Raw genomic sequence first — 13,380 nt, 5'->3', positions numbered from 1 at the left:
CACATATCCGGGATTTGCCATTTGCACCCCTCTTGACCCATCTCTTTGCTTGTCCAGAATCCCACATCCGTGCTCAGTTAAATCCTAAGTCAAGTTTCATCAGTGCATACGCCCTCCACCGCACCTAACTCCACTCGTCCGTCACTTTCGCGGCCCCCGTTCCTTCCTCGCTGCTGATGATTGAAGGTACGCATTTGGCGCCCACGCCCTCTCATGGTTACCATCGTGTTCTCTACCAAAGCCCGCCTTCCCTCTGTCAAATTCATCTTACATTATCCCGCCGATAACTCCCGTCAAGCTGTCATCACCGAGTTATTTCGATGTTCTCCCCCAGGTATAGAGGGTTGTACTACTCGTATAATCGCCAGGTATTCCAAAATACGAGCCTGCGCCGGCACCACCTCCATCAGCCATCGTCATCCTCGCACTCGCGAACACCAACGATGAATTGAACGTGTTGTCCGTTTCAGGATCCTTCGTTGAAGTTGGACGAACTTTTAAAAAAAATAGAGACATGTCTCCTTTTTGGTCCCGCTGATTATAATACCTTGGTCGATCGAAATACCCTTAGGGCGCTCTGCCTGCCTGGACACTCCAGTGGCCGCTGTCAAACAGCAATAGGTCATTGTGTCTGCCCGTATGTCACGGCCGGTTTGTGCACAATGAATACTTGTTGTGATTATGATCTTGTATTACTACAAAACTGTACAACGTACCACAAAATGAGTTGCAAGCTGAGGGAGGCCTGTCGGAAGCAGCAAACTCCTGAGCCCCCTGCCATTCAGGGTGTATTCCGCCCGAACAGCGCGCGACCCTGTTATTTGTCCAGCTCCACCAGTAAATAGAAGCGGTAAAACAATAAAATCTGGTCTATCGATATGAAAGTAGTTGTAACTTCTTTCTCTAGCAGTTGCTATCTGGAATCGGTACCTCTGCCACGAGCCTCTGACCTTCTGCTCGCAATTGTCATTGGCAGAATGGCAGCATTCTGCCAACAACACTACAGCCTCAGCCTGTCCTGAGGTGCCTGATACCTATTAAGTACTATTACTCACGTAATTGAAGGTCTTAATTCATTAGGCGCAACCACGCAAATATTCCCAACATGATGCGTGTCTACTTGTCATGAAATTCGGACTTATCCATGTAATCAGCTGCTTTTCCCCAGCTGTCTCCTACTAATTACTATCCTGTTGGTTCAAGTTATTGTTATCTCCGTCATGGGCAGTCGGCCAGTTGATCTCGGACTCCCGGTGTTTTCCCGCCAGTCAGTGGCACTGACCAAATTTGGGGTCGTGTCATCCGACACTCCGCAGACAAATTATGGCTCGAACGAACTCGCCTCGATGGAATGATGTTAGGAGGTGTGTCCTATGGTGCGTTTTCGGTCGACATACGACATTTCAGGAATTGATATGCTATGTACTAGGCATATTCACTCTCCTTACAGTACAAGCCGCGACTGCTCTGATGCAACGGCCTCGATATGGTGGAAAAATCGCAAATAATCGACTCGTGCTTCTTTTCTATATTTTTATCACGTTCGCACTGGGGACAATAGGCTGTGCTGCGAATGCGAGATATACAGAGATGATTTGGATAGACCTTCGCGATGCACCTGGTGGTTCGCTCGCGCTAATAGAGAGCTCAATGGATTATCGTATCAACGTTATGGCACTTTCCGTGTAAGCTCCTTGCCCATCCACTTTCAGGCCTCTAATATTAACATCTGGTCTAGTTATTTCATCATGGGGTGGTGTATGCAAGCTCTGCTTGTGAGCTGGATAGTTCCTATATGAATTGGTGCAAACCTGACGCTTGAAATACTAAGCTCCATCGATGTTTTGTGATATGGTGTCGGGCAAAATCGGTGATGGTCCCAATGATCGCTTTTTACATTGCTATGCTTGGTACAGTACACCATTTACTAAGCAAGAGTCATCACTGACGTCTTGAGCAGCAGTGTCTATTCTCATCATGATCCAGATAAGCACCGGAGCCAAAATTTTCAAGATCAACACCATACTTCTCTTCCTCTGCATGGAAGTAGGTTTCACTTTGTTTTATACGATTCTCGTGACGAGTCGTCTACTCGTCATGCGAAGCCAGATGAAGCAGGCGGTGGCCCAATATCCCATGGCTCAATATAATTCTAGCACCTATGATACCGTCGTCATCATGCTCATCGAGTCCGCCATGTTATACTCTGTCTTCTGCGTGGTTCTTATAGTCTCTGTTGCGTCACATTCTGACGGCGTCTTCAATCTATGCTACTTGTCCATTACCAATATTCAGGTAAGTAAACAAAACCCTGTGTCGACTAACGTCTCTGATGCTAACTTGAACATGTTGAATCTAGGGCATTGCCCAATTGCTCATCATCATCCGTGTAGCACGTGGGCGGGCAACTACACGCGACTGGTCGACCCGCGTTACTGCAGCACCTGCAGTACCTACGTCTATAATATTCTCAAGAACTATATCGGATATGACAGATGGAGCCAACATGGAGCGAATAGCTACTCCAGAGCAGGATGGAGTTCCATTGTATTCTATTCGATCGCCGAAGGCAGCCGAAGTGGTGGTATGACTGCGACTTGGTTCAAAGCTGGTTTACTTATGTATTGTACTTCGACTTCATTTATACCTGCTACTCATAGCTTATAGCCTAATAGCCTATTAAAAGTCCTTGCAATTACAGCAAGAATCGCCCGTCACTATATGGATGACTCGTTTTCGGCTCAGGACAGAATTTCAAATCACCCACGTTAATCAATATTTGCGTCCCAATTGAAGCTTTCAAAGCTGACTTGGCGGAGTCTCTCCTCACTATCAGTGCATTACTGCTACTGTTGACTGGCTCACTTGTCGTGCACACGCCTACCTTGAACTCTTGTATCCTTTCTTGTACCACCGCCATCACAACTAACAGTCATCTCAGCAAAATCTCGCTCTTTCTACTACACCACAGCCGCAGAACTCCTGGGCAAACACAGATTTTCCTCGTCAAATGATGTGAGTTCGTTGCTTTGGTTATGTCATACTCTGTAATACTAAAGATGAATACATTCCAAACAGAGCGCATATAATCACTCATTCAACTCAATGCTCTTGTAACTGGCTCAAAATGGACCACTAATGGGTCTCGTGCCACACCAGTGCATTTTTTTTTCAGTACTGCTACCCTGGTTCACTGATCTGTTGTCGGCCTAGGTTTTGGATGTTGTTTTCCGCCAATGACTCGGAACTTCGCGATATCATGAGGACTCTCTGTTCGGTATGGTTCGGGTGCCAATGACTGCCATGAACGCCAACCCAGAACAACAGGTGCGTGTAATGCTCTGTTTTATCTTCTGACAACCCAAATATTTTCCTTCAGAAGTTCTGTGGCCATCACTGGTGAAAGGGCTGATGCCAAACAGCTCCTTACCAGAGTTCAAGGCATACTGAAACTCGCTCAAAAAGATTTTAATTTTTTCTATCTTGTGTTTTATTCTTATTATAATACTTACTACTACAGAACTACGATATCGAGGCTTCGAATCTGGTGAGCACTGATCCTATTCCTATCGTACACTCATTTGTGTATTCTGTCTAGGTTTTCGACTTCGCGTGGACGGCAAATACGGTCGAAGTCCTCACGAAGTTCTCCAGCGGCACGTTACATTAGCTGGGAACCGGGGTAGGACAGTCCTGGACGGAGAAGCTGGCGCGAATGAGCACAAGTTGTTTTTATTGGGATGTTTCGTATTGTGTGCTATGTTGCAATGCATCGATTTCCGCATACATATTTGCATCGAAGCCGGTAAGATATCAAAGGCACACACAGTTATATTCAGATCTACTCAATTCACCAGTAGTCAAAGCATACACCAGCGTCGATGCGCATCGTTTTCGCAGCTACGGAAAACGCAGATCCCGACGCATATCTAGTATCTACGCAATATGAAGTGCCATAGTCACACTACGGGGACAATAATGACCTTTATGCTCTTATATTCCGTTTATCTCTCTCGCATGTCCCTGTGTGGCAACGACCTTAAAATTACACCGAAAGGCCCTGCTTGCTCTTCATTCCTTCTCTTGTACTTCCGGCCAATTCGAGCCAGATCTCTACGCTTCCTCTTCATACCACTCTTGTCAACCGCAAAGGCAAGTAGACGAACAACTACATAGAGCACCGCAGTACTTTCGATCGCTGTCCAGAAGCCCTGTTCATGGGAAGAGACAAGCAAATGGGGGACCACAGAAAGAAGCATCAGATAGTCGGTGGATATAGCGTCGATGGATGTGACGAGCGGTGAGGATGCAGATTGCGGAGAGATTAGCACCAAAAGGACACCCAATGCACAGGCTATTGTGCCGATCGTCACTGTGCCCGCCCGCTCCCTATCACAAAAGCATCCAATGACCCCAGCGGATGCCACAAGTTGTACCGAAGGCCAGCCTGAGGTCTGTCGCATCAAACCATGCGTTGTATCGGGTGGGGCAGAAAACAAGCTGAAGATGAAACAGGTGTGATGTGATGAAATGAATCCTAGAATAATGAACACGGCTCCGAGGAATATGCTCCATGTTTTCGGAGCGCTAGGTTGCAGATTGTCCTGATCCAGAGTGTCGACTCTCACCGCATCGCGAAGTAATACAATGTTTGTAAAACCTGGTTCGCGTTTGACAAATTCGGGCACCAGACTTCCCTTCTGTATGGAAGTGGACGTGGGGTGGAATGTTTGGAATAATAAGTGATGTGAAATGGTCTGGCGCAGCTGACGAATACAGAAGCAAAGATTCCCGACGCCGGTGGATTGTGTTTGGCTAGTGAAGCAGATACGTTCCGCGTCAGCGAGGTGTAGCAACACTCTTTCCAGCGTGTGTCGAATGAGTTTTTCGGGGATGCTATCGGCGTTGAGGCCTGGGATAATCAGTTCAGAGTAATACGCCCTGGCCCAAATTTCCTCCGTAGTAAACAGTGCGCCCAGGTTGGCGCTCCCAGTGGCCCAAAGGCAGTATATCATCCCTAAAAGCTGACGAGGATACGACTTTCGCGTCGGCAACAATTCTCTGATCGCTCGGGTGAGCTGCTCCAATCCGCAAATCATAGTTGCTAACTTGGCAGTCGGGGAGGCCGAATCAGCAAGATACTCGGAGAACGGGAGGATTTGGACCGAAACCAATACAGGCAGGAGGTTTTCCAGTTGGTCCAGGTAGTGCAAGATGAGACCTTCGAATGAGGGAGAACTTGGATAGTGGCTTGTTGTTTTCTGATTCATCAGATGCAGATGTAGATAGAAGATCGTGTTCCTATTAAGAGCAACCTATTTCAATTTCACCGTGAAGATGGCCTGAGCTAACTTACCTAAACGCATACGCACTCAAATGTCCGGTTTGCAGCTCCGATAGTGCATTTTGCCTGAGCTCCAATTGCTCTTTCATACGAGGAAAAACGACATTGCGCCATCGTGAAATTTCGAGGCGGAGAGACGGCGCCAAAGTCTCTTCATCTAGCGACCCGTAATCCTCCATAATACTAGAATGCTCCCTGAACCATTCCCCATCTTCTTTTAGGGAGTCCCACTGCCGGTCCATCCAGCTTCGTTCAAGCGCCAGCGAGTCGCAAATCGAAAACGCGGAATCTCGCCAAAGCTGCGCTTGGAGTCTTTCACAATCGCTTTCCTGTCGAGATGTATTGGGCCGAACATCTCTAGTTGAAGTATCACTGAGACTTCGGCGACAAAAATCAGCAGCGTACTGATATCGGTGGATAAATCGGTTAAAATCTTGATGCCGAAGCCCGTTGCAGCAAAGCTCGAGCAGGGATTCCGGACCTGTCTCTCTAACAGCGTTGTGTAGCGATACTAGCGCCTCCTGTGTGGCTAGGCTAATATCACCTGTACTGTATCTCTCATTGCCACCAGAGACGAGAAAATACTCGGAAAGTGTACTATGGACTGGGACCAAATGTTGTACTCCTGTGGAAGTCACTCGAACATCGAATAGAATGCCTGCAACGTTCCGTGCGAGACCAATAGCAAGATCGTCTGTTTCCGGGTTAAGTTCCAGCCTTTGGATTGAAGGACATGACTGCAACGCCTGCAGGAAAATTAATGGAGTGACGGGACTTGGAGAAAACGTGAGGAGCTGCAAAAGGATCTCCAGGACACGTTCAAGTTGCGTCTGGTCAGAGTCGGAGAATCGCTGAAGCTGGACAGCTAGATAGTACTTGTACATTCCGAAGATGCCTGACGGAGTGTCGTTCAGGAACTGGAACCGTCTCTCTCGATTGTACAGACGAGGATAGTGTGACATGTTCTTCACTAAGAATATGTACTGGAACATATTCTCGGATCGCCTGACGAGATTTTGGACGAGATGAGGCTCATCAGGATCATCTGACCCTATGTAAATTTGAACGACATGATGCGCATATGCCTCAAGATCGGATTGTGTAGTGCCGTCACTTCCCAGAGCTATCGTGGGCAGCCCAGCGAGCAAACTGGTTACATACGGATGTGGGCATCCAATAAGAAGGATACGCGCACGCGCAGTCATGTTCAGTATCCATGGGATCAATCCGTCCTGCTGAAATGCGCGTTTTCCGCAATGATCTACGGCGTCAATGATGATACTTCAAAGACGAAGTAAGCAAGAGTAAGCAATAATGGCAGACAGTATGCGCACCTAACCGTGTCGAATGATTCCAGTAAATTTGCAACCCGTGTCCGCAGCCCCGGCTCTGAAAGCATGCCTTGTCCAGAGGCCAGCACATACTTCAGCACCTCGCTAAGACCTACCGTGCTGTGGTGGCATGCCGACACAATTTGCCGCAATAAAGTCATTAGGATGGCTTTCGATGAAGCCTCTTGTTGTGCATTGGAATACTGATCCGCTGCGGGATCCGCTCCACAGAAATAGTAAAGCAACGCTCCGCGGTGACCAGCATCCTTCTTCTTCTTCTGAGCTATGTCAATCATATGAGCTGCCAAGACGGATTTTCCTGTGCCTGGCTTCCCCGAAATAAACAACTTCGGAGACGTTTCCGTCGATAGCCAATCTACAATGGATGGGTGGGATTTGCTCCAGGCGCAGGGATTTTCAATGCACCGTGATTTATTCAGATACAGGTCAAGGTGATCTTCGTAATTTGTGCAATGAAGGACGCGTTTCACATTTTCTATTCGGTCCGCTATCAAAGATGGAAGGAAGAGAAATGTCAATCATTATTGGGGATACCCGAAGGAATAATTCCACTCACAAATATACTTTTGTTGCTCATCCTCCGCATAAGCGACGAAAGTTCCGTAGTGTGCCGAATTAAGGGCCGTTCGCATCTCTTCTCTTGCAGCCCGAAGCTTGCCTGGTATATTCTGAGATCCGGCAATCCTCTTGACTACCCAAGTCTTTGCTTAGGCGCACGTTTGCATATGAAACTGAGAACATACACTTTGTTATAACTGACTCGTGTTTCTCTAGGTCCGGGGTTCAATAAAGCCTCGATAGGATGGTGACATCCAAGTACGCACCGCCTACATAGCCCCTCAGAATTTGCATGAAGGCGACAAACACTTTGAAAGCCGAGATGATTGCGCGACGTTCTTCGTCGGAAAAGTTCGTCATCCGCTCGGATCGGATGATTAGGGGGAGACCATCCAAGACTACGTTTAAACCGTAAATAACCTCTGTGATACCATAGTCAGTCATGCACTCGTGGTCCATGCGGATTAACAGAGATGTTACCGTCTAGGATCTCCGCTTTGGCAGCAGCTATCTGTGGACGTGGCGTCTACATGCAGAGGTGCAATCGAGGGATCTACTCACTGTGACGATACACATCAGACCGCCATACAAGGAAGCTGCAATCGGACTCATGTTGGAGAGAGGCTGCAAGAATCTGTCGCAACTGTCCAAGAACGCCTTGGCTTTTGCCATAAATTTATCTCTTTTTTTGAGGCGAAGTCTGAGTTCAGAGTCCTCTGGAAGCTTCAAATCTTCCAAGTCGGTTCCGCGCAGCCGGGAGCTGGCCAGGTCATTGGCCAACTTTGTGAATTCAGTGCGTAATTGAGAGAGATCTGCCTGGTCCATTCTAACGACCCAGGAGAGGACAAGAAGGAGGATTGTGTAGCAGTTAGCAGGAGCTGGCACGTTCCTTTACTATATCAATTATAGTATGTCCATGACTCACGTAAAGGATAAGGTATATACAGTATGGCCATTGCCACTGGCATGTGAGCTATGCGTTGTTCCTTAGATTCGTCCTGAAAGAGCATTCACAAAGCAAACTATCCCAAGTGTAGACTATTAGTAGACTTGCCGCAAGATGTGATGATCTTGATCGGAGTCAGAAGATGCACAGCATTAAATGATAATATACCTGTGCAAGAACTTTAAGCAGGTAAGAAAATAGGGTGCTCCCTGAACCTAGGGTCCATGTTGACAATTTCAGCAGAAAGAAGCATGCAGCGTGCAATGAGAGGAAGCAAGAAAGAGAGAACTTCGCAGCTGGCCCGGAGCAGATGCGGCGGAAGTGTCCGAACCGAGAATGTGGGGCATCTCCGAGTAAGCACAGCGACGTCGGAGTAAGGGACTGACTTGTTAATCGCACAGCAGTGTCAAATAATCACATTTAACCTGTGTTAATCCCACAGCACGGTGCCAAACAATCACATTTAACCTGTGTTAATCCCACAGCACGGTGTCAAATAATCACATATGTTAACCTGTGATCTAGCAGTGGAAATTTTACTTCCGCGTAGCGTGAAATAATCTCTGCCGGAGCAGAATGATTAGATGGTCCTCTTATTTTATAAAACAATCGGACGCATGGTAACAAAAACGTCTCACTGGCAGACCAACCTGGGTTAACATAAGTCGTATTAATGGCCTCGCGCTCGACACGAGTCACATCACCTAGCGTGTCGAAAGAGAGTTTTTGACCATGGCTATACTCATCCTTGGACAAGCCCTGACAAGCCTCGGTACTAGTAACAACACACATCAAATCAGGGCACTGCCCGATTGCTCGACATCATTTGTGTGGCTCGAGGACGGACAGTTATACATGAGTGGTCGACCTGCGATGCTGCACCGCCTCAGGCTGTGTCCATAGCATTCTCGGGAACTGTGTTGAACACAATCAACACTGAGCGGATAGCTACGCTAGAGCAGGGACAGTGTTCAGTTACATTCTCCATTGGTAAACACGGCAGAAGTAAATATTCCATAAAGGTATGTATGAAGTTGGTGTTACATAATTTGTAGTCTGTATACTATTACGTATGTACTACTGGATGAAATAATCTTCATTTGAGCTGCAGCCTGTTGAAGGTCTAGACCCCGGAGCAGGAGCGGACCGTTGGATATACACACTAATCTCGCAAATCATTTTCAAGTTTCAGTTCATCATCGCTACTAGTACGACGTCACGCAGAAGAACTCACTGGCATATCATGAGGCCGCATCAGTAAACGAGCCATGCCTCCGCTGCCTGCAGAGCCGAATTCCATTCTATATCAGGCCCCTTCTCCCAACACTGCACGCTCTCTACCTCATCCTTGCCCAGCTTAAACTCATTGTATAGATGTGGAAACATGCCCTCCCCTCCGCGCGGACCGCACACCTCTGCCTTTGGGTCCTCCCACTTGATGTTCTTCTCGACAGGGTCGTAAGGGATGCGGAGTACGTAGACTTTGACGTGATCTTTGTAGAAGAATTTGAGTGTATTGGGGACTTGGCGTGCGGTGGAGAGGTGGATGAAGCCCGATGTCTGGTCGAGGTCGCTCACGGGCAGCTGATCAGGCAGGGGATCAGGTGGGGCTGCTGCTGCTGAAATGAGCTTGTAAACGTAAGTTGGATTGGCATCTGATGGTGCGGCCATGGTGTTTGAGAGATTAGACTTGAGCTTGACTCGGTGCGAATTCAGATCGTGGTGACAATGCAAGCCTGAGCAGTTAATAATACCTTACTAACAAGTGTGGGAATAGGTGTTACTCAGCTGGGTCATGTACACTGGGCTATATCGAACAATATAACTAAGCCGGCAACTGATTTCTGGAACACCGATAACTAGATGCAAACTCCGAGCTTCAAAACTACTCCTTCTCCTCGTCGTTCGTCTCTACTTCCACAATCCTGGCGTGCCCCTCATTTACCGTTTCACAGAAAGCAATCGAAGGCAGGGTGTTTGTACCATCCAGAGCGGCCAATAGCTGCCTGTACTTCTGCAGTTGCAGTTCCGGACTCACCTTGGACTCCTCCATGATCTTGATGGTTTCTCTTACAGCCTGAAGAGCCGGGCGCCTCGCATTCAACCGGCAGTGGCACTCGGCAAGCAACTCTTTACAGCGCAGCTGAAAGTTCTTGCCGCAGTATTCTATCTGAAATTGCAGAATTTCAAGGATTGGGACGGCTGCGGAGTACTCTTCCGCCTCAACCAGCGAGTAGCACTGGTCGAGGGTGCCGCGGTCGCGATGATGGGTAAAGTCGGAGAACGCGAACTGGTAAATGGCTTTGGAATATAGATCGATGGCCTCCGCAGGTGGAAGAAGCTGGGCGAGGTGGTATTGGCAGAATGCGACGTCAAGATTCCGTCCCAGAAGCTCATAAAGTTCAATGGCTTTCTTCAGCAAATCGAGGAGTTGGGGCAGATGGGTGACCGCCTTGAGGAACGGTTCCCTCATTCCAAAGACCTTGATATATTCTACTATAGGTGTCATGTTCCTGGGGGCGCCTTGAATAATCGACCGAATGACGGAGTGGAATGCAATCTTATAGCATGTCGCCGCCATTTCGAAGTCCCTGAAGACCTGGAATTTTTGGGCCAAGTTGACCAACGACTGCCAGTGCACCGATGCTGCAGAATAGAAGTCGCACAGGATCAACCCGTATCCATCTTCCAAATCCTTGAAGAGAGTATGAGCGTCCGCGATCAGTAGATTTCGTTCTTTGGTGTCTTTCGACAATTGAGCAAGTGTCAGGAGATTGTGCGCATGGCCCCGCTTTCCGGTTTCGCTGCTCAGAGTTGACAAGCGCACGCGCGCGTACTCTGCCGCTTGTTTCCACTCTTCCTTAGGATTCAAGTCCTCGCGCCCACGAACAGCGGACTCTGTCCGGAGAACACGGCATTCCATCTCGCCTACAACACTAGCATCATCCTTGAAGGTGCTGAAGAGGGCCTCTGCTCTCGCAAGCAGCCCAGCACCCCCTAAAAATGCACTGTTGTATCGGGCTTCCCCCTCGGTTTGGAGGGCATAAGGAAGGAGATGCATTTTTTTCCTCTCTGCGACTTCCACAACCTTGGCCGCCAGTTTCAAAGAGGGTTTCACTGCACATCGCGGCTTCAAAAACAGCAAGGCAGCTTCGACGGCGATGGGGGAATCAACGTCGAGGAAGGTGAAGAGAATATTCTCAATATTGATCTTCTGTTCCGTGAACTGCTGAACAGTTTGACGGAAGTCGGGCGTCCCGGGACGAAGACTTCCCTTCTTTTCGATGAGCGCAATGAGCTGTTTAAGGAAGATATCTTGGGTTTGGTGATCCAATGTGGAAGTACGGGTAGCGTATTCTCGGAGGGGTCTCGATAGGACGAGAAGGTCACCAGGCTCGCTGTCGAAGTAGGCTAAGGCTGACATCTGTTGACAAGCCGAGGCGAATATATCCACAGGTAATCCGACCAGTGTCTGCAATTGGTTTTGTGATATGCCTCCGGGTAGCGAGGCAAGGAAACGTAATACATAGAGTGCATGGTGATCAAGCCTGTCCTCTGGCGGATATGCACGAATAGATTCTTCCAAAGATTTGACATCGTGATCAGTTCGCGTCCCCAAAAGATTGCTTTGTGGGTCGTCAACAATCTGGACCAAGTCCTTGAGCTGAAGCCGACTCCGGAATGCGAGATCGGCAAGGATCATGATGTATTTGGGTATCCCCCGAACACGTGCCAAGAGTTTGTCCAGCGCATCTCGCTGGAGGGGAACTGGGTAAACTGATTGGAAAAGGTATCGCGCCATCTCTAGAGAGAGAGGTTTCAGCTGCAAGAACCACTCTATCTCGCGGGGCGGAGCGGACGTCCAGCCAATGATAGTCAAAACAAGGACGAGTTTGTCAATGCTTGAGAGTGACTTGATGACCGCATCCGTGAATGATTTATCGAGGGCGTAAAGGTAGTCCAAATCATCAAGCACGATAACTCGACGTACGACAGCAAGCCGTCGGATCGCAGCGACTAGTGTCTCTAACTGGGCTTCGCACGTAGATGGGGAAAACTCGGTATGAGGAATACCCATCTTCCTGGCCAAAATTTCAAGGAAGTTTGATGTGTCGGTGAGGACGCGACAATCGATCCAGCAACGACGATGAAAGGTGGCGGAAACAGATGGGTCACGGACTGCTTGGAGGACGAGCACCGACTTTCCAATCCCGTGGCCACCTGTACAAGCAATACAGGAATGTGGCCGATTGCAATCATTAAGTTCTTCAATAATGGATGCCAATTGCTGCTGCCGAATATATGTTACCAACGATGTGTGCAGCTTTCTAGTCCATCGTAAGCAATGATACTGAAGGAACTCTCACAGACTCACGGAATGTCTGAGCCCTCGACAGTAGTGTAGGTGAATATACTCGGTATCAGGGAGAAGAACCGCGATGCCTGTGTTGTCAGTCAGTAACTCCGTTGGTTCAATACTAAGAAACCTGCTAACCATTGACATTTCAGACAAAGGAAAAAGCCAAGTTTGAATATCAGGAAGTCTGTTGTACTGGCGGGTCGTCAGTCCAGTGGGGCCACAAGCATATATATAGTGCCGGGCAGAGCAATTGTGCCCACACAGCCGGCAGAAAGGGCAGAACCGCCACTTCTGTCACTTGGCAAACCCATCAAAGTGCTAAAGGGCTGTGCGTACGACAGCATACCACTAGGAATTAGTAGGAAACAAACTTAGCACTGGCAGCAGTAAAATTATAGTTCTCACGGCTACAATGTTATCAGCCTCTGAAACCTCGGGTAGCGATTTCTTTGTAGAGGAATTTGAGTGTTTTGGGGATTTGGCGTGAGGTGGAAAGGTGGATGATCGATGAAGCCCGATGTCTGGTCGAGGACTCGAGGTCGCTCACGGGGAGCCGATTGGACTTCGGAAGGGGATCAGGTGGGGCTGCGCAGTGCGCATGCTGTTGATGAAATGAGCTCGTTGAGTTGGCATCTGATCATGATGGTGTGACCATGGTGTTTTGAGAGATTAGGCTTGAGCTCGACTCGGGGCGAATTCAGATTGTAGTGACAATGCAAGCAGCTTCAAGTTATCGATGGGATGGACCAAAAATGTACACGAGCACATTGCACAACTGGAAGATGTCTGATAGCTACATGGATAGTCACACAGTACACGG

General features: G+C 48.3%; 4 protein-coding genes across 4 annotated transcripts; 1 reads left to right on the top strand and 3 right to left on the bottom strand.

Moving 5' to 3' along the window:
• Nucleotides 1-1,321: 1,321 nt before the first annotated feature.
• DFJ58DRAFT_625081 (uncharacterized protein) lies at nucleotides 1,322-2,419 on the top strand (the record flags this gene model as incomplete). The annotated part of the gene is made up of 6 exons (XM_041381097.1): nucleotides 1,322-1,376; nucleotides 1,430-1,685; nucleotides 1,739-1,775; nucleotides 1,832-1,910; nucleotides 1,961-2,295; nucleotides 2,360-2,419. Coding segments are annotated over 6 exons (822 nt in total), but the record flags the coding sequence as incomplete, so codon positions are not given.
• Nucleotides 2,420-3,889: 1,470 nt separating this feature from the next.
• DFJ58DRAFT_917404 (uncharacterized protein) lies at nucleotides 3,890-8,103 on the bottom strand. The gene is made up of 8 exons (XM_041395530.1): nucleotides 7,816-8,103; nucleotides 7,735-7,765; nucleotides 7,521-7,676; nucleotides 7,440-7,466; nucleotides 7,253-7,387; nucleotides 6,679-7,183; nucleotides 5,357-6,625; nucleotides 3,890-5,301 (listed from the first exon to the last, which is right to left on the bottom strand). Exons 1-8 carry the CDS (start codon nucleotides 8,077-8,079, stop codon nucleotides 4,005-4,007), a joined length of 3,684 nt encoding a protein of 1,227 aa, XP_041237553.1. The 5' UTR covers nucleotides 8,080-8,103; the 3' UTR covers nucleotides 3,890-4,004.
• A 1,053-nt stretch (nucleotides 8,104-9,156) lies between these two features.
• On the bottom strand, nucleotides 9,157-9,935 carry DFJ58DRAFT_709645 (uncharacterized protein). The gene is made up of 2 exons (XM_041383807.1): nucleotides 9,435-9,935; nucleotides 9,157-9,362 (listed from the first exon to the last, which is right to left on the bottom strand). The coding sequence occupies exon 1, from the start codon at nucleotides 9,869-9,871 to the stop codon at nucleotides 9,455-9,457; it is 417 nt and encodes a 138-aa protein (XP_041237552.1). The 5' UTR covers nucleotides 9,872-9,935; the 3' UTR covers nucleotides 9,157-9,362; nucleotides 9,435-9,454.
• On the bottom strand, nucleotides 9,936-13,117 carry DFJ58DRAFT_816092 (uncharacterized protein). The gene is made up of 3 exons (XM_041391737.1): nucleotides 12,696-13,117; nucleotides 12,576-12,643; nucleotides 9,936-12,528 (listed from the first exon to the last, which is right to left on the bottom strand). The coding sequence occupies exons 1-3, from the start codon at nucleotides 12,702-12,704 to the stop codon at nucleotides 10,086-10,088; spliced, it is 2,520 nt and encodes an 839-aa protein (XP_041237551.1). The 5' UTR covers nucleotides 12,705-13,117; the 3' UTR covers nucleotides 9,936-10,085.
• Between the last annotated feature and the right edge of the window lie 263 nt (nucleotides 13,118-13,380).

The sequence above is a fragment of the Suillus subalutaceus genome (genome assembly GCF_016647625.1).
Source record: "Suillus subalutaceus strain FC151 chromosome Unknown DFJ58scaffold_176, whole genome shotgun sequence".
NCBI lineage: Eukaryota > Fungi > Basidiomycota > Agaricomycetes > Boletales > Suillaceae > Suillus > Suillus subalutaceus.
Note: the sequence above shows the minus strand (reverse complement) of the source record. Positions and strands in the feature narration are given on the sequence as shown.